A 27,667-nucleotide genomic window follows, 5' to 3' on the forward strand; every position below is an offset into this window, starting at 1 on the left:
GCTGAAAGCACTACCAAGGACCACCTGACGTTGGTGGAACTCAGATACCCAGAGGGAGGCACCTAAGCCAAAGGCTCTGCCCGGAACCAGCTGACGGTACTGGAACCAGGATGGGGAGCAGAAGGTACAAGAGCAAAAGACACTGCCGAGAACCAGCTGACGGTGCTGGAACCCGGATGGGTAGCCGAAGGTCCAAGAGCCAATGGAACTACCGAGGACCAGCTGACGTTACTGGAACCCGGTTACTAAGCAGGAGGTACCCGTGCCTGAAAGCACTACCAAGGACCACCTGACGTTGGTGGAACTCGGATACCAAAGGGAGGCACCTAAGCCAAAGGCTCTGCCCGGAACCAGCTGACGGTACTGGAACCAGGATGGGGAGCAGAAGGTACAAGAGCAAGTGTCTGCGTGGCTTTTGCAGGACACGATGCCGGCTGCACAGCAGGGGAACAGCTGGCGGTGCTGAACCCCACTGACACATTGGCTGGTGTTTTTCTCTGTGCAGCTAGCACATCTGGGCCCCAACTGGCGGTGTGTTAGAGCCCAGGGACAGCAGGAGAAGGAGGAGGAGCAGGAGCAGGGGGAGGGGAGTGTAGGCCGAAGCCTGCACTGGCGGCAGCTTTGGGTGTGTTGTGTCTGCGTGGCGGTCGCAGGACACGTTGCCGGCTACACAGCAGGGGAACAGCTGGCGGTGCTGGACCCCACTGACACATTGGCGAGGTGTTTGGCTCTGTGCAGCCAGCACTTCCGGACAGCAACGAGCGGTGTTGTAGCCCGGGCTCTGCAGGGGGAGCAGAGTGTAGGCCGAAGCCTACTTGAACCAATTTCAAAGGTAACCTTTAACCCCCCCTCAGGGGTTAGAAAGTAGAAGAGCCACAGCTTATGCAGCAGTAGTGCTGCGCAAGTCAAAGGTTGCTCTTGTAATTTTTCTCCTTGCACACGCTGAATGGAACACGTATAACATTTAGCCCTTTATACAGTCAAACTGTGTAATGGAGGCGAGAGTTCCCTTTGTAATGAGACGCAGCACAGATGTCAAGAATCCCACCTTGGTGCTGGGTGCAGCCTCCTGAGCGTTGTTATTTGCTGTACAGGAGTCTGCGCTGTCGTGTTATCCCCTGGCCTAGCGCCGTTAGCGCTGCCCATCTTCTGACATCATTTAATGTCGGCCGTTGCGGTTCGCGATGACCATGAATCCCAGCCCCGCAGTGTCTTAACATTGTTAAAACACTGCGGGGCTGGGATTCAGGGCCTGGCGCAGCACATATGTTCGCCTCTCACACGCGGGTCCTTACACCCGCTTCAGACTGTGCGGCGTCATCTGATCCCTTATCGCATGCCACGGCCATGAAGCCGCACAGTCCGAAGAAGGCGGAAGGAGAGGAGGGACAGGCGAACTGATGCACTGATCCTGCCCATCAATCACACCCTCGCAGTCCCAATAAATAAGACACCGAGGGGCGTTGTGTGGGTCAGGGCGGCCGCAGAGGCGCAGCCAGCCAAACAATGATGCCAGAAGACGGGCAGCGCTACCAAGGGGGTTGCAGCGTGTCATTACAAAGGAAAGTCACACCCCCGGGACGGTTAAATGGTCACACAGAGGACACATTTCAGACGTGTTTTCAGTTCCACATGTGCGAGGAGAATACGTTTATGAGCCACCTTGCACACATGCAGCATTACCGCTGTACAAGGTGGCTGGATAACGTAAAAACGCCTGGGGGAGGGGGGACAGGTTCCCTTCAATTTCAGTTCTTGTGTCTGCGTGGCTTTTGCAGGACACGTTGCCGGCTGCACAGCAGGGGAACAGCTGGCGGTGCTGGACCCCACTGACACATTGGCTGGTGTTTTTCTCTGTGCAGCTAGCACATCTGGGCAAAAACTGGCGGTGTGTTAGAGCCCAGGGACAGCAGGAGGAGGAGCAGGAGGAGGAGGAGCAGGGGGAGGGGAGTGTAGGCCGAAGCCTGCACAGGCGGCAGCTTTGGGTGTGTTGTGTCTGCGTGGCTTTTGCAGGACACGTTGCCGGCTACACAGCAGGGGAACAGCTGGCGGTGCTGGACCCCACTGACACATTGGCGAGGTGTTTGGCTCTGTGCAGCCAGCACTTCCGGACAGCAACTAGCGTTGTTGGAGCCCGGGCTCTGCAGGTGGAGCAGAGTGTAGGCCGAAGCCTAATTGAACCGATTTCAAAAGTCACCTTTAACCCCCCCTCAGGGGTTAGAAAGTAGAAGAGCCACAGCTTATGCAGCAGTAGTGCTGCGCAAGTCAAAGGTTGCTCTTGTAATTTTTCTCCTTGCACACGCTGAATGGAACACGTATAACATTTAGCCCTTTATACAGTCAAACTGTGTAATGGAGGCGAGAGTTCCCTTTGTAATGAGACGCAGCACAGATGTCAAGAATCCCACCTTGGTGCTGGGTGCAGCCTCCTGAGCGTTGTTATTTGCTGTACAGGAGTCTGCGCTGTCGTGTTATCCCCTGGCCTAGCGCCGTTAGCGCTGCCCATCTTCTGACATCATTTAATGTCGGCCGTTGCGGTTCGCGATGACCATGAATCCCAGCCCCGCAGTGTCTTAACATTGTTAAAACACTGCGGGGCTGGGATTCAGGGCCTGGCGCAGCACATATGTTCGCCTCTCACACGCGGGTCCTTACACCCGCTTCAGACTGTGCGGCGTCATCTGATCCCTTATCGCATGCCACGGCCATGAAGCCGCACAGTCCGAAGAAGGCGGAAGGAGAGGAGGGACAGGCGAACTGATGCACTGATCCTGCCCATCAATCACACCCTCGCAGTCCCAATAAATAAGACACCGAGGGGCGTTGTGTGGGTCAGGGCGGCCGCAGAGGCGCAGCCAGCCAAACAATGATGCCAGAAGACGGGCAGCGCTACCAAGGGGGTTGCAGCGTGTCATTACAAAGGAAAGTCACACCCCCGGGACGGTTAAATGGTCACACAGAGGACACATTTCAGACGTGTTTTCAGTTCCACATGTGCGAGGAGAATACGTTTATGAGCCACCTTGCACACATGCAGCATTACCGCTGTACAAGGTGGCTGGATAACGTAAAAACGCCTGGGGGAGGGGGGACAGGTTCCCTTCAATTTCAGTTCTTGTGTCTGCGTGGCTTTTGCAGGACACGTTGCCGGCTGCACAGCAGGGGAACAGCTGGCGGTGCTGGACCCCACTGACACATTGGCTGGTGTTTTTCTCTGTGCAGCTAGCACATCTGGGCAAAAACTGGCGGTGTGTTAGAGCCCAGGGACAGCAGGAGGAGGAGCAGGAGGAGGAGGAGCAGGGGGAGGGGAGTGTAGGCCGAAGCCTGCACAGGCGGCAGCTTTGGGTGTGTTGTGTCTGCGTGGCTTTTGCAGGACACGTTGCCGGCTACACAGCAGGGGAACAGCTGGCGGTGCTGGACCCCACTGACACATTGGCGAGGTGTTTGGCTCTGTGCAGCCAGCACTTCCGGACAGCAACTAGCGTTGTTGGAGCCCGGGCTCTGCAGGTGGAGCAGAGTGTAGGCCGAAGCCTAATTGAACCGATTTCAAAAGTCACCTTTAACCCCCCCTCAGGGGTTAGAAAGTAGAAGAGCCACAGCTTATGCAGCAGTAGTGCTGCGCAAGTCAAAGGTTGCTCTTGTAATTTTTCTCCTTGCACACGCTGAATGGAACACGTATAACATTTAGCCCTTTATACAGTCAAACTGTGTAATGGAGGCGAGAGTTCCCTTTGTAATGAGACGCAGCACAGATGTCAAGAATCCCACCTTGGTGCTGGGTGCAGCCTCCTGAGCGTTGTTATTTGCTGTACAGGAGTCTGCGCTGTCGTGTTATCCCCTGGCCTAGCGCCGTTAGCGCTGCCCATCTTCTGACATCATTTAATGTCGGCCGTTGCGGTTCGCGATGACCATGAATCCCAGCCCCGCAGTGTCTTAACATTGTTAAAACACTGCGGGGCTGGGATTCAGGGCCTGGCGCAGCACATATGTTCGCCTCTCACACGCGGGTCCTTACACCCGCTTCAGACTGTGCGGCGTCATCTGATCCCTTATCGCATGCCACGGCCATGAAGCCGCACAGTCCGAAGAAGGCGGAAGGAGAGGAGGGACAGGCGAACTGATGCACTGATCCTGCCCATCAATCACACCCTCGCAGTCCCAATAAATAAGACACCGAGGGGCGTTGTGTGGGTCAGGGCGGCCGCAGAGGCGCAGCCAGCCAAACAATGATGCCAGAAGACGGGCAGCGCTACCAAGGGGGTTGCAGCGTGTCATTACAAAGGAAAGTCACACCCCCGGGACGGTTAAATGGTCACACAGAGGACACATTTCAGACGTGTTTTCAGTTCCACATGTGCGAGGAGAATACGTTTATGAGCCACCTTGCACACATGCAGCATTACCGCTGTACAAGGTGGCTGGATAACGTAAAAACGCCTGGGGGAGGGGGGACAGGTTCCCTTCAATTTCAGTTCTTGTGTCTGCGTGGCTTTTGCAGGACACGTTGCCGGCTGCACAGCAGGGGAACAGCTGGCGGTGCTGGACCCCACTGACACATTGGCTGGTGTTTTTCTCTGTGCAGCTAGCACATCTGGGCAAAAACTGGCGGTGTGTTAGAGCCCAGGGACAGCAGGAGGAGGAGCAGGAGGAGGAGGAGCAGGGGGAGGGGAGTGTAGGCCGAAGCCTGCACAGGCGGCAGCTTTGGGTGTGTTGTGTCTGCGTGGCTTTTGCAGGACACGTTGCCGGCTACACAGCAGGGGAACAGCTGGCGGTGCTGGACCCCACTGACACATTGGCGAGGTGTTTGGCTCTGTGCAGCCAGCACTTCCGGACAGCAACTAGCGTTGTTGGAGCCCGGGCTCTGCAGGTGGAGCAGAGTGTAGGCCGAAGCCTAATTGAACCGATTTCAAAAGTCACCTTTAACCCCCCCTCAGGGGTTACAAAGTAGAAGAGCCACAGCTTATGCAGCAGTAGTGCTGCGCAAGTCAAAGGTTGCTCTTGTAATTTTTCTCCTTGCACACGCTGAATGGAACACGTATAACATTTAGCCCTTTATACAGTCAAACTGTGTAATGGAGGCGAGAGTTCCCTTTGTAATGAGACGCAGCACAGATGTCAAGAATCCCACCTTGGTGCTGGGTGCAGCCTCCTGAGCGTTGTTATTTGCTGTACAGGAGTCTGCGCTGTCGTGTTATCCCCTGGCCTAGCGCCGTTAGCGCTGCCCATCTTCTGACATCATTTAATGTCGGCCGTTGCGGTTCGCGATGACCATGAATCCCAGCCCCGCAGTGTCTTAACATTGTTAAAACACTGCGGGGCTGGGATTCAGGGCCTGGCGCAGCACATATGTTCGCCTCTCACACGCGGGTCCTTACACCCGCTTCAGACTGTGCGGCGTCATCTGATCCCTTATCGCATGCCACGGCCATGAAGCCGCACAGTCCGAAGAAGGCGGAAGGAGAGGAGGGACAGGCGAACTGATGCACTGATCCTGCCCATCAATCACACCCTCGCAGTCCCAATAAATAAGACACCGAGGGGCGTTGTGTGGGTCAGGGCGGCCGCAGAGGCGCAGCCAGCCAAACAATGATGCCAGAAGACGGGCAGCGCTACCAAGGGGGTTGCAGCGTGTCATTACAAAGGAAAGTCACACCCCCGGGACGGTTAAATGGTCACACAGAGGACACATTTCAGACGTGTTTTCAGTTCCACATGTGCGAGGAGAATACGTTTATGAGCCACCTTGCACACATGCAGCATTACCGCTGTACAAGGTGGCTGGATAACGTAAAAACGCCTGGGGGAGGGGGGACAGGTTCCCTTCAATTTCAGTTCTTGTGTCTGCGTGGCTTTTGCAGGACACGTTGCCGGCTGCACAGCAGGGGAACAGCTGGCGGTGCTGGACCCCACTGACACATTGGCTGGTGTTTTTCTCTGTGCAGCTAGCACATCTGGGCAAAAACTGGCGGTGTGTTAGAGCCCAGGGACAGCAGGAGGAGGAGCAGGAGGAGGAGGAGCAGGGGGAGGGGAGTGTAGGCCGAAGCCTGCACAGGCGGCAGCTTTGGGTGTGTTGTGTCTGCGTGGCTTTTGCAGGACACGTTGCCGGCTACACAGCAGGGGAACAGCTGGCGGTGCTGGACCCCACTGACACATTGGCGAGGTGTTTGGCTCTGTGCAGCCAGCACTTCCGGACAGCAACTAGCGTTGTTGGAGCCCGGGCTCTGCAGGTGGAGCAGAGTGTAGGCCGAAGCCTAATTGAACCGATTTCAAAAGTCACCTTTAACCCCCCCTCAGGGGTTACAAAGTAGAAGAGCCACAGCTTATGCAGCAGTAGTGCTGCGCAAGTCAAAGGTTGCTCTTGTAATTTTTCTCCTTGCACACGCTGAATGGAACACGTATAACATTTAGCCCTTTATACAGTCAAACTGTGTAATGGAGGCGAGAGTTCCCTTTGTAATGAGACGCAGCACAGATGTCAAGAATCCCACCTTGGTGCTGGGTGCAGCCTCCTGAGCGTTGTTATTTGCTGTACAGGAGTCTGCGCTGTCGTGTTATCCCCTGGCCTAGCGCCGTTAGCGCTGCCCATCTTCTGACATCATTTAATGTCGGCCGTTGCGGTTCGCGATGACCATGAATCCCAGCCCCGCAGTGTCTTAACATTGTTAAAACACTGCGGGGCTGGGATTCAGGGCCTGGCGCAGCACATATGTTCGCCTCTCACACGCGGGTCCTTACACCCGCTTCAGACTGTGCGGCGTCATCTGATCCCTTATCGCATGCCACGGCCATGAAGCCGCACAGTCCGAAGAAGGCGGAAGGAGAGGAGGGACAGGCGAACTGATGCACTGATCCTGCCCATCAATCACACCCTCGCAGTCCCAATAAATAAGACACCGAGGGGCGTTGTGTGGGTCAGGGCGGCCGCAGAGGCGCAGCCAGCCAAACAATGATGCCAGAAGACGGGCAGCGCTACCAAGGGGGTTGCAGCGTGTCATTACAAAGGAAAGTCACACCCCCGGGACGGTTAAATGGTCACACAGAGGACACATTTCAGACGTGTTTTCAGTTCCACATGTGCGAGGAGAATACGTTTATGAGCCACCTTGCACACATGCAGCATTACCGCTGTACAAGGTGGCTGGATAACGTAAAAACGCCTGGGGGAGGGGGGACAGGTTCCCTTCAATTTCAGTTCTTGTGTCTGCGTGGCGGTCGCAGGACACGTTGCCGGCTACACAGCAGGGGAACAGCTGGCGGTGCTGAACCCCACTGACACATTGGCTGGTGTTTTTCTCTGTGCAGCTAGCACATCTGGGCAAAAACTGGCGGTGTTAGAGCCCAGGGTCAGCAGGAGGAGCAGGGGGAGCGGAGTGTAGGCCGAAGCCTGCACTCGAGCAAGTTGAAAGGAAACCTTTAACACCCCCCCCCCCCAGGCGTTTGTAGCTGAAAGAGCCATTGTGTACAGCACTAATGCTGGAAAAGGTAAACTTAGCTCTTTTAATTATGGTCCTTGTACATGCGGAACCAAACATTTATGAAATGTGTCTCCTCACAGCGTTAAACCGTCCGGTAGGTGGAACTTTCCTTTGTCGTGTGACGCAGCACAGCCATCATTTTTACCCCCTTGGCGCCGTGCGCCCACTCCTCAGCGTTGTTTGAATCTGTCCCGGAGCCTGCGCTGTTAGGTTAGCCCTTGGCCATGCACACATGTTGCGCTGCCCGTCTTCTGACCTCATTTGGTGTCAGGCTGGCTGCGCCTGTGCGGGTGCGCTGGCCGAGATCCCGCCTCGCAGTGTCGTCTAATGTAATCCCACCGCGGGCCTGTGATCCGTGCCCGTGCGCAGTGCATATCCTGTCCTCTCACTCCCCTCCCTACGGCTTTTTCAGACTGTGCGTTGTCACGGCCGTGGCATGCTATTAGGGACCAGCTGACATCGCACAGTCTGAAGAAGCCGTAGGGAGGGGAGTGAGAGGAGAGGATATGCACTGCGCACGGGCACGGATCACAGGCCCGCGGTGGGATTACATTAGACGACACTGCGAGGCGGGATCTCGACCAGCGCACCCGCACAGGCGCAGCCAGCCTGACACCAAATGAGGTCAGAAGACGGGCAGCGCAACATGTGTGCATGGCCAAGGGCTAACCTAACAGCGCAGGCTCCGGGACAGATTCAAACAACGCTGAGGAGTGGGCGCACGGCGCCAAGGGGGTAAAAATGATGGCTGTGCTGCGTCACACGACAAAGGAAAGTTCCACCTACCGGACGGTTTAACGCTGTGTGGGGACACATTTCATAAGTGTTAGGTTCAGCATGTGCAAGGAGCATCACGAAAAGAGGCACTTTTTCCCTTTGCATTATTACTGCTGCACAAGGTGGCTCCTTCAGTAACAAACGCCTGGGGGGGGGGGGGGTCAGGTTCCCTTACATTTAACTTGTTGTGTCTGCGTGGCGGTCGCAGTACACGTTGCCGTATACACAGCAGGGGAACAGCTGGCGGTGCTGAACCCCACTAACACATTGGCGAGGTGTTTGGCTCTGTGCGTACAGCACTTCTGGACGGCAACTAGCGGTGTTGGAGCCCAGGGACAGGTGGAGGAGGAGGAGGTTGGAGGAGGTTGGAGGAGGTAGGAGGGATTGCCACACACACAGCAGGGGAAAAGCTGACGTTACTGAACCCCAATAACAGAGGAGGGACTGTTGACTGTGCGTACAGCACTTCTGGACGGCAACTGGCGGTGTTGGAGCCCAGGGACAGGTGGAGGAGGAGGAGGTAGGAGGAGGTAGGAGGGATTGCCACACACACAGCAGGGGAACAGCTGACGTTACTGAACCCCAATAACAGAGGAGGGACTGTTGACTGTGCGTACAGCACTTCTGGACGGCAACTGGCGGTGTTGGAGCCCAGGGACAGGTGGAGGAGGAGGAGGTAGGAGGAGGTAGGAGGGATTGCCACACACACAGCAGGGGAACAGCTGACGTTACTGAACCCCAATAACAGAGGAGGGACTGTTGACTGTGCGTACAGCACTTCTGGACGGCAACTGGCGGTGTTGGAGCCCAGGGACAGGTGGAGGAGGAGGAGGTAGGAGGAGGTTGGAGGAGGTAGGAGGGATTGCCACACACACAGCAGGGGAACAGCTGACGTTACTGAACCCCAATAACAGAGGAGCGACTGTTGACTGTGCGTACAGCACTTCTGGACGGCAACTAGCGGTGTTGGAGCCCAGGGACAGGTGGAGGAGGAGGAGTTTGGATGAGGTTGGAGGAGGTTGGAGGGATTGCCACACACACAGCAGGGGAACAGCTGACGTTACTGAACCCCAATAACAGAGGAGGGACTGTTGACTGTGCGTACAGCACTTCTGGACGGCAACTGGCGGTGTTGGAGCCCAGGGACAGGTGGAGGAGGAAGGAGGAGGTAGGAGGGATTGCCACACACACAGCAGGGGAACAGCTGACGTTACTGAACCCCAATAACAGAGGAGCGACTGTTGACTGTGCGTACAGCACTTCTGGACGGCAACTAGCGGTGTTGGAGCCCAGGGACAGGTGGAGGAGGAGGAGTTTGGATGAGGTTGGAGGAGGTTGGAGGGATTGCCACACACACAGCAGGGGAACAGCTGACGTTACTGAACCCCAATAACAGAGGAGGGACTGTTGACTGTGCGTACAGCACTTCTGGACGGCAACTGGCGGTGTTGGAGCCCAGGGACAGGTGGAGGAGGTAGGAGGAGGTAGGAGGGATTGCCACACACACAGCAGGGGAACAGCTGACGTTACTGAACCCCAATAACAGAGGAGGGACTGTTGACTGTGCGTACAGCACTTCTGGACGGCAACTGGCGGTGTTGGAGCCCAGGGACAGGTGGAGGAGGAGGAGGTAGGAGGAGGTTGGAGGAGGTTGGAGGGATTGCCACACACACAGCAGGGGAACAGCTGACGTTACTGAACCCCAATAACAGAGGAGGGACTGTTGACTGTGCGTACAGCACTTCTGGACGGCAACTGGCGGTGTTGGAGCCCAGGGACAGGTGGAGGAGGAAGGAGGAGGTAGGAGGGATTGCCACACACACAGCAGGGGAACAGCTGACGTTACTGAACCCCAATAACAGAGGAGGGACTGTTGACTGTGCGTACAGCACTTCTGGACGGCAACTGGCGGTGTTGGAGCCCAGGGACAGGTGGAGGAGGAGGAGGTAGGAGGAGGTTGGAGGAGGTAGGAGGGATTGCCACACACACAGCAGGGGAACAGCTGACGTTACTGAACCCCAATAACAGAGGAGCGACTGTTGACTGTGCGTACAGCACTTCTGGACGGCAACTAGCGGTGTTGGAGCCCAGGGACAGGTGGAGGAGGAGGAGTTTGGATGAGGTTGGAGGAGGTTGGAGGGATTGCCACACACACAGCAGGGGAACAGCTGACGTTACTGAACCCCAATAACAGAGGAGGGACTGTTGACTGTGCGTACAGCACTTCTGGACGGCAACTGGCGGTGTTGGAGCCCAGGGACAGGTGGAGGAGGAAGGAGGAGGTAGGAGGGATTGCCACACACACAGCAGGGGAACAGCTGACGTTACTGAACCCCAATAACAGAGGAGCGACTGTTGACTGTGCGTACAGCACTTCTGGACGGCAACTAGCGGTGTTGGAGCCCAGGGACAGGTGGAGGAGGAGGAGTTTGGATGAGGTTGGAGGAGGTTGGAGGGATTGCCACACACACAGCAGGGGAACAGCTGACGTTACTGAACCCCAATAACAGAGGAGGGACTGTTGACTGTGCGTACAGCACTTCTGGACGGCAACTGGCGGTGTTGGAGCCCAGGGACAGGTGGAGGAGGTAGGAGGAGGTAGGAGGGATTGCCACACACACAGCAGGGGAACAGCTGACGTTACTGAACCCCAATAACAGAGGAGGGACTGTTGACTGTGCGTACAGCACTTCTGGACGGCAACTGGCGGTGTTGGAGCCCAGGGACAGGTGGAGGAGGAGGAGGTAGGAGGAGGTTGGAGGAGGTTGGAGGGATTGCCACACACACAGCAGGGGAACAGCTGACGTTACTGAACCCCAATAACAGAGGAGGGACTGTTGACTGTGCGTACAGCACTTCTGGACGGCAACTGGCGGTGTTGGAGCCCAGGGACAGGTGGAGGAGGAAGGAGGAGGTAGGAGGGATTGCCACACACACAGCAGGGGAACAGCTGACGTTACTGAACCCCAATAACAGAGGAGGGACTGTTGACTGTGCGTACAGCACTTCTGGACGGCAACTGGCGGTGTTGGAGCCCAGGGACAGGTGGAGGAGGAGGAGGTAGGAGGAGGTTGGAGGAGGTAGGAGGGATTGCCACACACACAGCAGGGGAACAGCTGACGTTACTGAACCCCAATAACAGAGGAGCGACTGTTGACTGTGCGTACAGCACTTCTGGACGGCAACTAGCGGTGTTGGAGCCCAGGGACAGGTGGAGGAGGAGGAGTTTGGATGAGGTTGGAGGAGGTTGGAGGGATTGCCACACACACAGCAGGGGAACAGCTGACGTTACTGAACCCCAATAACAGAGGAGGGACTGTTGACTGTGCGTACAGCACTTCTGGACGGCAACTGGCGGTGTTGGAGCCCAGGGACAGGTGGAGGAGGTAGGAGGAGGTAGGAGGGATTGCCACACACACAGCAGGGGAACAGCTGACGTTACTGAACCCCAATAACAGAGGAGGGACTGTTGACTGTGCGTACAGCACTTCTGGACGGCAACTGGCGGTGTTGGAGCCCAGGGACAGGTGGAGGAGGAGGAGGTAGGAGGAGGTTGGAGGAGGTAGGAGGGATTGCCACACACACAGCAGGGGAACAGCTGACGTTACTGAACCCCAATAACAGAGGAGCGACTGTTGACTGTGCGTACAGCACTTCTGGACGGCAACTAGCGGTGTTGGAGCCCAGGGACAGGTGGAGGAGGAGGAGGTTGGAGGAGGTTGGAGGAGGTAGGAGGGATTGCCACACACACAGCAGGGGAACAGCTGACGTTACTGAACCCCAATAACAGAGGAGGGACTGTTGACTGTGCGTACAGCACTTCTGGACGGCAACTGGCGGTGTTGGAGCCCAGGGACAGGTGGAGGAGGAGGAGGTAGGAGGAGGTTGGAGGAGGTAGGAGGGATTGCCACACACACAGCAGGGGAACAGCTGACGTTACTGAACCCCAATAACAGAGGAGCGACTGTTGACTGTGCGTACAGCACTTCTGGACGGCAACTAGCGGTGTTGGAGCCCAGGGACAGGTGGAGGAGGAGGAGTTTGGATGAGGTTGGAGGAGGTTGGAGGGATTGCCACACACACAGCAGGGGAACAGCTGACGTTACTGAACCCCAATAACAGAGGAGCGACTGTTGACTGTGCGTACAGCACTACCAGGCAACAACTAGCGGTGTTGGAGCCCAGGGACAGCAGTAGAAGCAGAGGAACACAATGTAGGCCGAAGCCTGATTGGAGAAAGGGAACCTTTAACCCCCCCCCCCAAGGCATTTGTAGCTGAAAGAGCCAGCTTGTGCAGCTCAAAAGATGCAAAAGGAAAAGGTGGCTCTTTTAATTATGCTCCTTGCAAGCACAGAACTAAACACTTATAAAATGTGTCCCCTGAAACCGTGAAACTGTCCCGGAGGTGGGACTTTCCTTCGTAATATGACGCAGCACAGCTGTCATTCCTACCCCCTCGGCGCCGTGCCCCGGCTCCTCATCGTTGTTTGATTCCGTCCCGGAGCCTGCGCTGTTAGGTTATCCCTTGGCCAGGCACACTTAGCGCTGCCCATCTTCTGACATCATTTGGTGTCAGGCTGGCTGCGCTTGTGCGGCCGCGCTGTCCGAGAGCCCGCCTCGCAGTGTGGTCTAATGTAATCCCACCGCGGGCCTGGGATCAGTGGCCATGCGCAGTGCATATCCTCGCCTCTCGCTCCCCTCCCTACGGCTTTTTCAGACTGTGCGCTGCCACGGCCGTGGCATGCTATTACGGATCAGCTGGCACCGCACAGTCTGAAGAAGCCGTAGGGAGTGGAGCGAGAGGCGAGGATATGCACTGCGCATGGCCACTGATCCCAGGCCCGCGGTGGGATTACATTAGACCACACTGCGAGGCGGGCTCTCGGACAGCGCGGCCGCACAGGCGCAGCCAGCCTGACACCAAATGATGTCAGAAGATGGGCAGCGCTAAGTGTGCCTGGCCAAGGGATAACATAACAGCGCAGGCTCCGGGACGGAATCAAACAACGATGAGGAGCCGGGGCACGGCGCCGAGGGGGTAGGAATGACAGCTGTGCTGCGTCATATTACGAAGGAAAGTCCCACCTCCGGGACGGTTTTACGGTATCAGTGGACACATTTTATAAGTGTTAAGTTCTGCGTGTGCAAGGAGCATAATGAAAATAGCTACCTTTTCCTTGTGCAGCATTACTGCTGCACAAGGTGGCTCTTTCAGTAACAAACGCCTTGGGGGGGGGGGGGGACAGGTTCCCTTACATTTCAGTTGTGTCAGCGTGGCGGTCGCAGGACACATTGCCGGCTACACAGCTGGGGATCAGCTGACGTTACTGAAACCCAATAACACTGGGTCGTATGTTTTGACTGTGCAGATGGCACTTCTGAGCCTCAACTGGCGTTGTTGGAGCCCAGGAATGTAAGTTCAGGTGGTTGAAAGATGAACACAACAGGAGACCTGGATAACGTATACAGTGACCTAATTATTTAATCAGGAGGAGGAGTGGCAAATTCCTGCGAGATCCAGGCCTTGTTCATTTTCAGGAAAGTAAGCCGGTCAACGTTATCGGAGGATAGTCGCATGCGACGGTCAGTTAGTACACCACCTGCAGCACTAAAGACACGTTCCGATAATACACTGGCCGCAGGGCAAGACAGCACCTCCAATGCATACTGGCTTAGCTCTGGCCATGTATCCAGCTTTGAGACCCAAAACTTGAAAGGGGAAGAGCCGTCTGGGAGTACAGCAAGAGGGCAAGACATGTAGTCTGTCACCATCTGACGGAACCGTTGCCTCCTGCTGACTGGAGCCGTCTGTGATGGTGTAGACTTTTGTGGGGGGCACACAAAACTGTGCCACAGTTGGGCCATACTGGTCTTGCCTTGGGCAGAGGCACTGCTTCTGCTCCCTCTTTGTGCAGAGCCTCCACCACTGCCTGGACGCACTGAGCTGCTTTGGAATGCACTAGCAGCACTTCTCTCAGTTGGAATGGAGAAGATGATGGAACTGACCAGTGTGTCTTGGTACTCCCGCATTTTTCGCTCCCGGTTCAACGGTGTGATGAGGCTTTCTACGTTGTCCCGGTAGCGAGGATCGAGGAGGGTGAACACCCAGTAATCAGACATGTTGAGAATGTGGTCGATGCGGCGGTCGTTTCTCAGGCACTGCAGCATGTAATCCACCATGTGCTGCAGACTGCCAACTGCCCAAGAAACGCTGTCCCCAGCTGGAGGCGTGATCTCTGCCCGCTCGTCATCACCCCACCCTCGCTGTACACACTGAGTACTGGACAATTGTGTAACTCCCTCCTCTGGACGGATGTCTTCCTCCTCCATTGACTCCTCCTCATCCTCCTCACAAACTGTCCCCTGCCTACGCGTTTGTGAGGAACCACGTGGCGCTGACTGTCCAGAAGATGATGGAAGTGGTGAATCCTCATCCTCCACCTCTTCCACAACATCATCCCTTAGCGCTTGCAGTGATTTTTCAAGCAGGCAGATAAGGGGGACAGTCATGCTGACTAGTGCATCATCTGCACTCGCCATCCGCGTGGAATAATCGAAGGGACGCAAAACCTGGCAGACATCCTTCATAGTGGCCCACTCTGTGGTTGTGAAGTCTGTACGGCGCTGACTGCGACTTTTGTGCGCCTGATACAGCTGGTACTCCATTACAGCTTGCTGCTGCTCACACAACCGCTCCAACATATGTAACGTGGAATTCCACCTGGTAGGTAGGTCACATATGATGCGATGTTCCGGCAGGCGGTGTCGGCGCTGCAGAGCCGCAATGCGCGCTTTTGCCGTGCTGGAACGCCGCAAGTGAGCACACTCTAGGCGGACCTTGTGCAGCAGTGCATCAAGATCCGGATAGTCCCTCAAAAAACTCTGCACGACCAAATTGAGCACATGTGCCAGACATGGGATGTGAGTGAGGTTGCCGAGGCCCAGAGCTGCCACCAGATTTCGGCCATTATCACACACTACCATGCCTGGCTGGAGATTCGCTGGCTCAAACCACACATCGCTCTCCTGCTTGATGGCATTCCAGAGCTCCTGCGCTGTGTGGCTACGATTCCCCAAAAAAATTAATTTCAAGACGGCCTGTTGACGTTTGGCCACGGCTGTGCTCATGTCGGTCGTAACAGGTACACGTTCATCACGGGTCCATGTGGAGGTGGACTGTGACGGCTCCTGCAGCGATGATTCTGAGGAACTGGTGTAAGAGGAGGAGTCAATGCGTACAGAATGGATTCCTGCAATCCTTGGAGTGGGCAGGACACGTCCTGCGCCACTCGCACGGTCTGTACCCGGCTCAACTACATTAACCCAATGGGCAGTGAGGGAAAGGTATCGCCCCTGTCCATGTTGACTGGTCCACGCATCGGTGGTGAGGTGGACCTTGCTACTGACGGCGTTCAGTAGCGCATGTTTTATGTGTCCCTCCACATGCTTGTGCAGGGCAGGGACGGCTTGCCTGCTGAAGTAAAAGCGGCTGGGCACACTGTACTGTGGGACTGCCAATGACATCAAGTCACGGAAGCTGTCAGTCTCCACCAGCCTGAATGACAGCATTTCCAGTGACAGAAGTTTGGCAATGCCTGCAGTCAGAGCCTGTGCTCGTGGGTGGTTTGACGAGAAAGGCCGCCTTTTCTCCCATGCCTGTACTACCGATGGCTGTAGACTGGGCTGGGAGTGTGTGGTTGACTGGGAAAGTGGTGCTGCGGGTGGAATTACAGCGGGTCTCTGGACAACAGGGCCAGAGGTTCTTCCACGGCGATCCTGGGAGGAAGCCGAACCAGCTGCGTGTGAGCTAGAGGAAGAGGCAACACGAGCTGAAGAGGTGGTAGCTGCCGCTGTTGGTTGGCCTAGCTCTTCAGTGTGTTTGTCTAACTCCGCCGGGTGCCTGTTGCGCACATGTTTCCACATGTTGGAGGTATTGAGGTTGGCGACTTTTTGACCTCTTTTGATTTTTTGATGACACACCTTGCATCTGACATAGCAAATGTCATCTGCAACTGTGTCAAAAAAGGACCAGGCACTGCAAGTCTTGGGAGCCCCCCTTTTGACTTTTGGAAGAGACATGCTCCTTACGGGTGCCAAAGCGGAGGCTGCAGGATCCGCAGTCTTCCCCCTCCCTCTCCCTCTTTGGACCGTACGGGGAATCTCTTCCTCAGAGCTGCTCCCACCACCTTCCTGTCCCTGACGCCAAGATGGGTCAAGGACCTCGTCATCCACACTACCCTCTGCCCCCAACTGCTCCTCCCGGGTAGTCTCAGCAGCAGAGCACGCACCAGTAAGTGGCACCTGAGTGTCATCATCAGCTGATGCGGCCTGCGATGTGGTGAACGGAGCCACTGGCCCACCCGCCTCTTCAGACTCAGAGAGAAAAAGCTGTTGGGCATCACTGCACCCTGCCTCTTCTTCCATTTCTCCAATGCTGCTTGGCTGGCCCCCTGTTTCCAAGCCAAGAGATTCAGAGAACAGAAGTAGAGACGGCTCCTGTCCTGGGCTCTCTGTCTGCCTGGGCAATTTGGCAGGTGGTGAAGAGACAGATGGCTGCTCTCCAGTGCTCTGTGTCTGAGAGGATGTGGCACTAATGGAAGTTGATGCATTAGCTGCCATCCATCCCACAACGGCTTCAATTTGGTCTTCACGCAGCAGCGGTGTACGGCGCTCGGCGACAAAGCTGCGCATGAACGACTGTTCCCTCGTGAAAGTGGGTGCTGATGAGTCACCGGTGCCCGCAGCGGGCACAGAATCCCCACGTCCCCTCCCTGCTCCGCGCCCACGCCCACGTGCCTTACTCACTGCCTTCTTCATCGTGGTTGACTGATAAAGAAAAGCAGAAAAGTACTAACGGCTTTGTGTGCTTATTCCTGAAAAACTCCTCCTAACAGGTATAAGAAACACTAATTAGCTAAAGTGTGGACTAGACTTTAATATGAGTTAATGTGGCCTACACAAATGTAAAGTGGTGTAACTGGTGTGTTTGGTGAACTTTATTATTTATTTCTTTTTTGGGGGCTGAACTGACAACGGATAGAGCTGCAGTCACACGGAGACCGTGCAGACAGACGTTAACGGCGCTGTAAGGCCCAAAAACCCTCCTCTACTTTATCCTATGTAGTGTTTTTCCACAAATTAGCTGGAGACGGGTGGAAAGACACTAATAGGATTTTTTTAAATTAATTAGCAGCAGACTACAGTACTTGAAAAAAAATTAAAATTGATTTGGCGGTATGACGCAGTTAACAACCCTGAGCTGGAGACAACCAAGCTACGGCTGCTCACAGACTACAGGGCGAGCTGCAGTCACACGGAGACCGTGCAGACAGCCGTAAACGGCGCTGCAAGGCCCAAAAACCCTCCTCTACTTTATCCTATGTAGTGTTTTTCCACAAATTAGCTGGAGACGGGTGGAAAGACACTAATAGGATTTTTTTAAATTAATTAGCAGCAGACTACAGTACTTGAAAAAAAATTAAAATTGATTTGGCGGTATGACGCAGTGAACAACCCTGAGCTGGAGACAACCAGGCTATAGCTGCTCACAGACTACAGGGCGAGCTGCAGTCACACGGAGACCGTGCAGACAGCCGTAAACGGCGCTGCAAGGCCCAAAAACCCTCCTCTACTTTATCCTATGTAGTGTTTTTCCACAAATTAGCTGGAGACGGGTGGAAAGACACTAATAGGATTTTTTTAAATTAATTAACAGCAGACTACAGTACTTGAAAAAAAATTAAAATTGATTTGGCGGTATGACGCAGTGAACAACCCTGAGCTGGAGACAACCAAGCTACGGCTGCTCACAGACTACAGGGCGAGCTGCAGTCACACGGAGACCGTGCAGACAGCCGTAAACGGCGCTGCAAGGCCCAAAAACCCTCCTCTACTTTATCCTATGTAGTGTTTTTCCACAAATTAGATGGAGACGGGTGGAAAGACACTAATAGGAATTATTTGAAAAAATGTGCAGCAGCCTGCACTACTTCAAAAAAAAAAAAAAAAAAGGACAGTATGAGGCAATGAACCACCCTCCCTGAACTGAATACAACCAGCTATGGATGGCCTATGTGGCTGCACTCAGACTAGAGAGTGGGCTGCACTCACACACACACACACAGAGAGACCTTGCAGATCGCTGTGAAAACAGCGCTACAAGGCAAAAGCAAGGTGAATAGTAGGTGAACACAGCGGTTGCTAAATTAGCCTTTGGAAAGCACAAAGAAGCAAATCGCTATCTCTAAACTGTCCCTCAGTCAGCAAACAGCGTCCTGTCACTAACTGAATTCACAGCAGAGTGATCGCAAAATGGCGCCAGCGACTTTTAAACTGCATCATGACATCATTTCAGCAGCCAATCACAGCCTTGCCAGTACTTTCATGCCCTCCATGCTAAACAGGATGTGCCCACACTTGGAATCTTTCTCATTGGCTGAATTTCTGAATTTTGAATCATGGAACTTCCGATTCCGGTATCCGATACGCGCCAAGTATCGGAATCCCGGTATCGGAATTCCGATACCGCTAGTATCGGCCGATACCCGATACTTGCGGTATCGGAATGCTCAACACTAGTCATGTGGTTATGCCACAGGGTTCACCAGGACTCATGTCATGTCGTTATGCCACAGGGTTCACCAGGACTCATGTCATGTCGTTATGCCACAGGGTTCACCAGGACTCATGTCATGTGGTTGTGCCACAGGAGCGCTGCAGCCTATGAGCGACCACTGATAGTTTTTTTCTTTTTTTTTTTTTTTTGGTCCATACTTTCCTTGGGCAAAACATGGACGCCCAGAGGAGATGGGAAATCTGCTAAGGAGCTACGGTGTGTATTTATAAGGGGCCAAAGTGCACCGATAGATTCAATATTACCTATGTGCAAGGCTCAAAATCAATAAAAATATATTCTTTACTGGATAACACAATTTAAAATCTAAAAATAGAATAAATACTAAAATACTTCCTTGTATGAGTAATACAAATCAATATAGGGTATATTGTGTGCAATCACGGATACTCAAAAGGTATAAGCCAAACTAGCAAGTTCTGTGTAAGTTAAGGTCATTCATGAAACATGCAGGTAAACGGAGTGATATCACGTGAAAGTACCCATAATGGCTGTAATGCACAGTGGCATGGACTACACTTTAAGGCTATGTGCTCACGTTGCGGATTTTTCCACTCCGTTTATGAAAAATCTGCAGGTGAAATGCACTGCGTTTTACCTGCGGATATCCAGCATTTTTCGTGCTGATTTTCACCTGCGTTTTAAAACCTGCGGATTCCTATTGAGGAGCAGGTGTAAAATGCTGCTGAATCCGCCCAAAGAATTGACATGCTGCGTTAAATAAACCGCAGCTTTTCCACTCTGAATTTTCCGCAGCATGTGCACTGCGGATTTTGTTTTCCATAGGTTTACATGGTACTGTACAACGCATGGAAAACTGCTGCGAATCCGCAGGCAAATCCGCAAGGTGTGCACATACCGTAACACTGAAACAAAACGCACCCGACACACGTTTCACACCAAGCTTCGCCATGGGGTGTCTGTACAGCCACTAATAAGCTGCTTTGCCCATACTTTCCTCAGATAAAGCACGGACACCCAGACGAGATATGAAATCTGCTGCCCATTACATAGTTAATAAGGTTGAAAAAAAGATTTAAAAAAGACAAAAGTTCTTCAAGTTCAATCGAGAGATAGGAAAAAGTTGTATGTACAATTGCAATACATGATGGGTCCGCCCCAGAAGAGCTAATGTATCCCTCCTAAGACCAATTGGCAATCCACTGGTCTAAACATTCAGTCTGCTGATTGACTCCTTGGATGAAGCTCAGGTGCCCAGAGGAGACGTGAGAACTGCAGCCCATTATGCTCACACGAGTCCTGGGGAGTCCTGGAACGCCACCGGTGCAGGAGGGGAGTATGTGGTGTTCTTTACTGATTTCAGAAGGAGTTGTCAAAGTAGTAGACAGTCCCTTTAAGTCCACTTTAGATGGTCAGATAATCAGGTAAGGGAGGTTTTGCAAGGAGCCAATGAGTAACCCATGTAGACATGGTACCGATGAGTTGATTGCATCCTTTATGTGGCCTAAAATAATTACGGTTGTCAGCAGCACCTTACCATGTCAATAGCGGACGTGCTGCTGACAATATGCAAACGGCATGAAGACTGAACTCTCGTATTCATGATCTTTCGTCACCGTAGGGTTTGTAGTGGGGCCTCTACACAAGCAATATAGACTTGTTACATCACCGATCAGCCCTCGTTATGGCCTGAAATCTGCCGGTGTCAAAGAACTATTGATCCTAGATTACCATAGGGAAGCGTTGAGTCCTCCAATGTAATCGTCAACGTCTACGTGGTCTATTGATTATTTGGGATTATCCCCGTAGCTCTGCAGAATGTCCCATCTGTCTGCTGGCCATGCCCTTGTTATATAAGGGAGACGTCTCCTGTTCTGTGAGGTCGCTTTCATAAACCGGTTACAGATCCGTGCAGGAGCCGTGTGTTTCGAGCCCGCGATGGCACTGGTTTCCTAGCTGTGAGGTCTAGTAAGCTGTTGCCAAAGAACAGTTAGGACTTGTCTTCATGATCTCACCGGAAGGAATCCAGTCCCGTCTGACAGTAAATATAAGGCTTCTGCATGGAGCCATGATATTATACTTGTGGGCAACCAGCCTTACACAAACATGCATGTACCGCAATCATTCCATCAATTCCAAATATTAGCAGTTGTGATCCCGGGGGAATCTTGCATTCGTTTGTCTTGAAATGCATGTTTACAAGTCAGCGGAGATTCCAGCGGACAGCGGCTCTAAAGAAAAAAAAAAAAAAAAACCTTCTTGTATGATTAGAAAAGTATCTGCTGTCGTCTTTCGAAAAAAAATATGCGCTCTGTGCCCACCTGTTTTATTTTTTATTTTTTATTTTTTATTTTTTTTAATTGAATTGTCTTAACTCCTTAATTTTTCGTTTTGTGTTTTGATTGTTTCCTCCCCTTTTACAATTTTTTTTTTTTCTTCCCCTCAACTTAGGGCTTTTTTTTTTTTTTTGAGGTAAAAGTTGTAATCTGGAAAGACACCATTCATTTTACCACGTAGTATAGGGTGAAAAAACAAAAAATACCCAATTCTAGCATAATGTTTTGGGTTTATTTTTACATTACGGGGTTAAAACGTTTTGGGCAGTGGGGAGCACCTGATTATGGTGGTGGCATAATATGTAATGTATAGTGACCACTGTTAATTACGGCCAAACATACGTATGAAACAGACATGGACTCTGAGAACCATATTTTGAGAGCCGGTGCGTAGTGACTTCTCGTTGCGTCTAGCGTTCCAATGCGCTGGTGGCTTTGTAGTGTCGACAGACCTTTCAGCAGGGAAGGGGCGAAACGGTGCGCGTGCGGTAAGCTTCTCCTTGGTGCATGTATCAGAAAATGATTTTTGCCAGAACCTTCTCATTCCCCCTATATAATCCCAAGATGAGCCCAGTCTTGTAGTAAACGCCATTCAGCTCCTTTTTGAAGACGGACTATCGTTCTCATCTTGCCTATTTCATCTCTTTCGGTGGGAAGATGAAAACGTCTTCTTGGCCTAAACATGATTCCCCGTCACCCCAAGTTGGAATAAAAAGCAGCTTTTCTTCTTGAAAGCTGTCCAGCGGTATAAAGCCCCTCACTTCTGGTATCTTAGGACATTGTCCTCGGCTCTCCCGCCATAGTGAAGGGCCTTGTACAACAAATCTGGCCTGTGTGTGCCCGAGCTGTGACTGTTGAACCAGTGTTCTCTCTTGTAATAAGTTAATTATTTCGCTGAATGAGTCTTTTATTACCGGGGTTGACTATCTTTTAATCCTTGAGTGCCTTTTCCTTAAAATGGAACTGCTTCAAAGTTTAGTACTTCAGGGCAAACGACAGGTTGTGTCTAAATAATGCCGCCCCCTCTGTGCAGAGGACAAGGCGGCTCTGGAATCTGAGATTATACAGTATTTTAAGTCAAGGTTCTGAATGATCAGTGTGGGGTATCCTCGGTCTCTAGTGGGGGACATATGAAGAGTGGCGGAAGGCTTTGGACTGTTGCGTTAAAGCATTATATTATAAACTTAGAGTAAGCGCCATCTTGTCTTTTAGTACACATGAAAATAAGCAGCTTTGTGATAAATGTTATTAGCGAATTCTGCTTCTTTCTCCTCCAGGACTGATAATTCATTCTCCGTTCATGGGTAATATCTGTATTCGGTGAAGATCGATTTTTCCCATTGCTGATATAATAGATTAAAGTTGGTGCGCATAACATTTTTGGGAGGGACGGGGGAGGAGCTAGAGGCAAAAACGGACATCCTGCTGCAAGTTCTCTTAAAATGGCAGTTACAATTTTTGAATCTATGGTTAAAAAAAAAAGTTGAGGCGAACTTGCAGCAGAATGTATGTGCCGCCTCTAGCTCCTCCCTCTTCATAGAATCTTCTATGCACCAACTGTCATCTCCTATCTCTGTAAAGGGAAAATCTGTTTTCACTGAATTCTGACTTTCCATGAAGTCAGAGTAAAAGATCAACTTAGGAGAAGAAAGAAGCCGATTTCTCTGATAAGAGATGTTACAAAGTTTCTTGTTTCGATCTGGATTTTATTGATCCTGTTTGGTTTTATTACTTAAGAACCATAAAGTAACCTATACCCCTTTTATTGATCATTTACCATTTTGGTAATGAAAGCGCCAAATGCCATTGATGGTGTGAGCGATGCAATGTTGTGGATAAGTTGGAAGAAATATACTTTCTAGCTTTTCATGGATTAGGGCGATTTACAACGTTTCTTATATATCCGATCATTTTGTGTGCAGGCAACAGTGAACTTATTCCAGATGCAGCATTCCCAGGTGGTGTCGCTGCCCGTCAACTGCCAGACCCTGTGTGAGAACGGCAAGCGTTACGAGCCAGGCCAGCAGTATTCAGAGTTTGTGAAGAACCTGCCCAAAGACGACTGTGGCATCGAAGTTGGGTCTTGTGAGGCCTCGCATGCTCAGATTGGGCGGTGAGTCCATGATCTAATACACGGTGCTCTACTGTGTGGCCTGGCGCCTGTTATTTCCTCCAGGAGATGATAGTTGCTGAGAACAGCACGTTGTTTGTTGGGCTAGATGTTCATATTTTTGGGAAATGTTTTATATTTTTTTTTTTATTTTTCAGGCTAATGTCGAAGGGAGAAGAGAACAGTACCCGTGCATCACATGGAAACCTATCCCAAGGTTCTGCCGAATATCCGGTCCAGTCTCCTGAAGATGTCGGCAGTCCTCTCTATAACCGATCTCGGAAAATTGGGCAGAAGAGATCGAGTAGCAGTACGGATATTCAGGGTAGGATGTCTAAGGCCTCGATGCATCATCTTGCCCCCTTCCGTGATATTCTGAGTCTGACTGTTCTGCTGGGTTAATCATCTTACAGCGATCAGAGGTCCACCATTCAGGTCGTGGTCTACAGGCAACCAGAGCGGAGGCATGTGCAGCGACTCTGAGAGCGCAGGGGGCAGCAGCGAGTCCCGTTCCATGGACTCTCCATCAGCCAGTCCAGGTTCATTTCTGAATTAGTAGCTTCTGAACCCCCTGCCTGTATAAAGGGGATCCTGAGACTAAGGTGTCCTTGTATTTCAGGAGACTTTAAAAGACGCCTTCCTAGAACTCCATCCACAGGAACCATGTCATCAGCGGATGATCTGGATGAGCGAGAGCCGCCTTCTCCTTCAGATAATGGTAATTATACCTGCGGTTGGTAAATGAGTTTAGTAGTAATGATTATGATCGTGCGAGGAGCCGACCATCTTTATTCTAGATGTATTGGAGTTAGAAATAAGCAAATGTGCTTGCCTAGTTTTAAAAGGATTGTCTCTTTTCAGAAAAGTTTTCTATAAGCTCAGTTAGTAATAAAAACCATACATACTGGCCTTACTCGCCCTCCTTGGGTCTATCGCTGAATTTCCGCCACTGATTGTCTGCAGCGCTGATGTCACATGGACAGCACTGCAGCCAATCTGCAGGTTGTTTGTTGTTTTTTTTTTACTCATAATAAAGTTTATAGAAAAAACTTTTCTGAAAGTGTACAACACCGATCCCCCACTAATCTCTAGTTCCTAAGTCCCTCCTATTCCTAGCTGTGTTTGCATTAAATGGAGCGACTTGGCCATAAATGCCCCCTGTACTCCATGTATTGTCCGTAGGACAGCTGGAGATGGCGGAGTACAGCACTTGGCTTTCTCTGTCTGCCCCATAGTGCAGCAGCGCACATGTGCAACCATTCTGCTCCATTCACGGAGAAATCACAGTGGGCTCAGATCCTCTTTCTATAGATCGGCGGGGGTCCCATCGATTAAACATCTATTCCTTATCCCGCAGATGGGGGTGGTTAAATGTCTTTTGTAAGAAAATCCCCTTAAGTGATTATAAAATGTATTCTTGACCCAAAAGGCGTTCTTTGTACTTCTGAATCAATGACACATCTTTACTAACTTTTTATAAGACTTTATGAAAAAAAGAAAGAAGAAGAAGAATTCCGCCCCTTCTATTTATTATAGTCTCGTTTTCCCTTCTAGGCTTGAATGACCTTGTTTCTGAGATTGCCAATTCCCCCGGACCCTTTCGCAATACCATCATGTCCAAAGCGGCCCAGACACACAAGCTGCGGAAGCTACGAGCCCCCTCCAAGTGCCGAGAGTGTGACAGCCTGGTGGTGTTTCATGGGGCCGAGTGTGAGGAGGTAAGCCAGGCTAGTAATTCAGGTTTTGGCACTAGAAAAACAAAATGACCAAGCTATGGGACGTTGCTTCTCTTGTGCATGTTTTGTATGGCTTTACTGCATTTCCCGTCCCACCCAGGACTTATTTCCACCCTAGCTTTAAGTCAATGATTACACAATTGTTATTATCAGCCTGTGCATAAAGGGACAACAGTCCATGTGAAGCGTTCCTTTATTGCAGTGTTCTCTTGCTTGCCATAAGAAGTGCCTGGAAACATTAGCCATTCAGTGCGGACACAAAAAGCTTCATGGAAGACTTCATCTCTTTGGAGTAGAATTTACTCAGGCCGCGAAGAACGCTCCTGACGGCATTCCTTTCATAATCAAGAAGTGTACCTCCGAAATCGAGAGCAGAGCACTGACCATAAAGGTAAGGGTTAAAATGAACCCACATTGGACGGTCACGATTGACGCTTTTGGTTGCATTGTAAAACATGTAAACTGGTTATTTGCCCGTGCGTGGACCGACCTTGTATATCATGAAGGTTACACATACGGCCACCTTTAGTTTGCATAATTGCTCAATATCCCTGGGTGAATGCTGCAAAATGACTTATTTTTTTAAAGATGGTGATTTAGTCACACGTTGCTGACATGGGGAAGCCGTCAAGTATATATGTTATCCCTTATTCATTGGATGGGGTATAATTTATAGGTCTCTGGGGGTCCAATAACTGGATCCACAGTCATGGGGCTCTGTAGAATGGAGTGGAGGTCAAACATGAACCCCCTCTGCTCCATTCTCTCTGTACGGGATTGCTGGAGATAGGTGAGCATTGCCTGCCTGCCAGTCCCATAGAGCGTGAGTGGATCGGAGTTGTGCTTGCTTGACCTCCACTCTGTCCTGCAGAGCTCCATAATTGGGAATGGTGGGCGTCCCAGATGTCTGCCCCCCAGTGTTCAATGAGCTATTTCTTATTCTACTGATAGGTGTATATACTTGGTACAACCCCTTTAAAGCATGTTCTCTTCTCCAGTCGCAGTCTTTTGTTCCTTAGATGTCAGGTGGGTGCTTACATTTGTACAAATCCAGCTGCAGAGGTAAAAGGTCACCAGAGACCCCTAATAATTCAGCGCCTCTGGTGGTTCCATCCCATTAGGTGGACACGCTCAGCATTGACTTAGAAAAAGCTTCATGTGTAGACATTGAATGTTGCCATAGGCCCCATACACACAAGAAATGTGTACCACACCGTATGCTGGCAATAATTGTATGTCCAGTCTGATGATACATTTATGACTGATCCGTAGTGATAATCCAGGTGAGGGCACAATGGAAAAAGTAAAAAAAAAACATGTGGACATGTACCAGTGGTAAGATGTCTACAGGTGCCTGGTGGTGGCATCCAGGGATTGGTCAGTGGTATAAGGACATCTACTTTTTAAGGGTCGCTTTTGGGTTGCTATTTGGATGTTTTATCCTTTATACTTTGGAGACATTTGTCAACAATTTTTATAAATTCTTAACACTAAAATGTATACAAAAAGTACTGGGAAGATGATATTGGTGTTCACTTTCTGTTGTTTTTGGCCAATTGTGTCATCCAGTTTGTTAAATGGGGTATAATATTCTGACTTTCAGGGAATCTATCGAGTGAATGGAGCAAAGTCCAGAGTTGAGAAACTGTGCCAGGCATTTGAAAATGGAAAAGACTTGGTGGAATTGTCAGATCTGTACGCGCATGACATCAGCAATGTCCTCAAGCTCTATCTCCGACAGGTATGTGATTTGGGATTGGCTAGAATTGAGCAAAAAAGATTTGAGGGACCCTGGTCCAGCAAACACATCTGTTGTCCATGGCCGGGGACCCAGAGGCCTTCGCACATTGTCCAACCTGCCGGCATCCCCAGTGTCCCTTTTGATTAGCAGGACCGACGTCATAGGTTTGTCACGCCACAACAATGATGTTGCATCATCCTACTAGTCAGAAGAGATTCCACGAATGTCCTGCAAATCTCCTACCTGTTGGCATCCCCAGTTTCTCTTATTAGTAGGAAGGTGCGACATCATCATCATGGCGGCACCACAAACCGATGACGCCAAGCCTAGTAATGAGAAGGTGTGCTGGGGATGCTACATGTAGGACGAGGTTCGCAGGGCTCCGGCCCGGCTGCCACGGACTACTGAGCGTCCTGTAAATCTTTTTGCTCTTGTAATTAACATTTGTCATCTGACCCTTTAATACCATATGATAGGAGCCTTTTCATTACAATATTTGGTCACGTCTTCTATATTATCGCATAGCGAATCCCGTTCATTCTGTTATTCTCCAGCTGCCAGAGCCTTTGATTTTGTATCGTCTTTACAATGAGTTGATTGGATTGGCCAAAGAAAGTCAACGTGCCACCGATGAAGTTGACTCGAAAGCTAGCAGCCCTCCGCTAAAGAGGCAACCATCCGGAGTGGAGGTGAACAGAGTCGTCATTAAGATCCGAGATTTGCTGAAACAGTTGCCACTGGAACACTACAACACCTTACAGTTCTTAGTAGGACATCTTCATAGGTAACTATAGAACAGAACGTTACATCAGTGGTTAATAGATGCGGATCCACCATAAAATGTCTGAATAGGGTAATCTGGCCCCGTTCAGTTCTGCATAGGGTGCAGAGCGGGGTC

At 51.5% G+C, this 27,667-nt stretch overlaps 1 protein-coding gene across 1 annotated transcript in view; it reads left to right on the top strand.

Moving 5' to 3' along the window:
* The window catches only part of ARHGAP29 (Rho GTPase activating protein 29), a 150,689-nt gene that overhangs the window by 117,392 nt on the left and 5,630 nt on the right, over positions 1 to 27,667 (top strand). The window contains exons 13-20 of the mRNA XM_077277488.1: positions 23,105 to 23,295; positions 23,451 to 23,617; positions 23,706 to 23,831; positions 23,912 to 24,010; positions 24,847 to 25,010; positions 25,231 to 25,419; positions 26,632 to 26,769; positions 27,324 to 27,553. Of these exons, the coding sequence (XP_077133603.1) occupies positions 23,105 to 23,295; positions 23,451 to 23,617; positions 23,706 to 23,831; positions 23,912 to 24,010; positions 24,847 to 25,010; positions 25,231 to 25,419; positions 26,632 to 26,769; positions 27,324 to 27,553 (1,304 nt within the window). The remainder of the gene's footprint in view (positions 1 to 23,104; positions 23,296 to 23,450; positions 23,618 to 23,705; positions 23,832 to 23,911; positions 24,011 to 24,846; positions 25,011 to 25,230; positions 25,420 to 26,631; positions 26,770 to 27,323; positions 27,554 to 27,667) is intronic.

The sequence above is a fragment of the Ranitomeya variabilis genome, chromosome 8 (assembly GCF_051348905.1).
Source record: "Ranitomeya variabilis isolate aRanVar5 chromosome 8, aRanVar5.hap1, whole genome shotgun sequence".
In the NCBI taxonomy this organism is placed as follows: Eukaryota; Metazoa; Chordata; class Amphibia; order Anura; family Dendrobatidae; genus Ranitomeya; species Ranitomeya variabilis.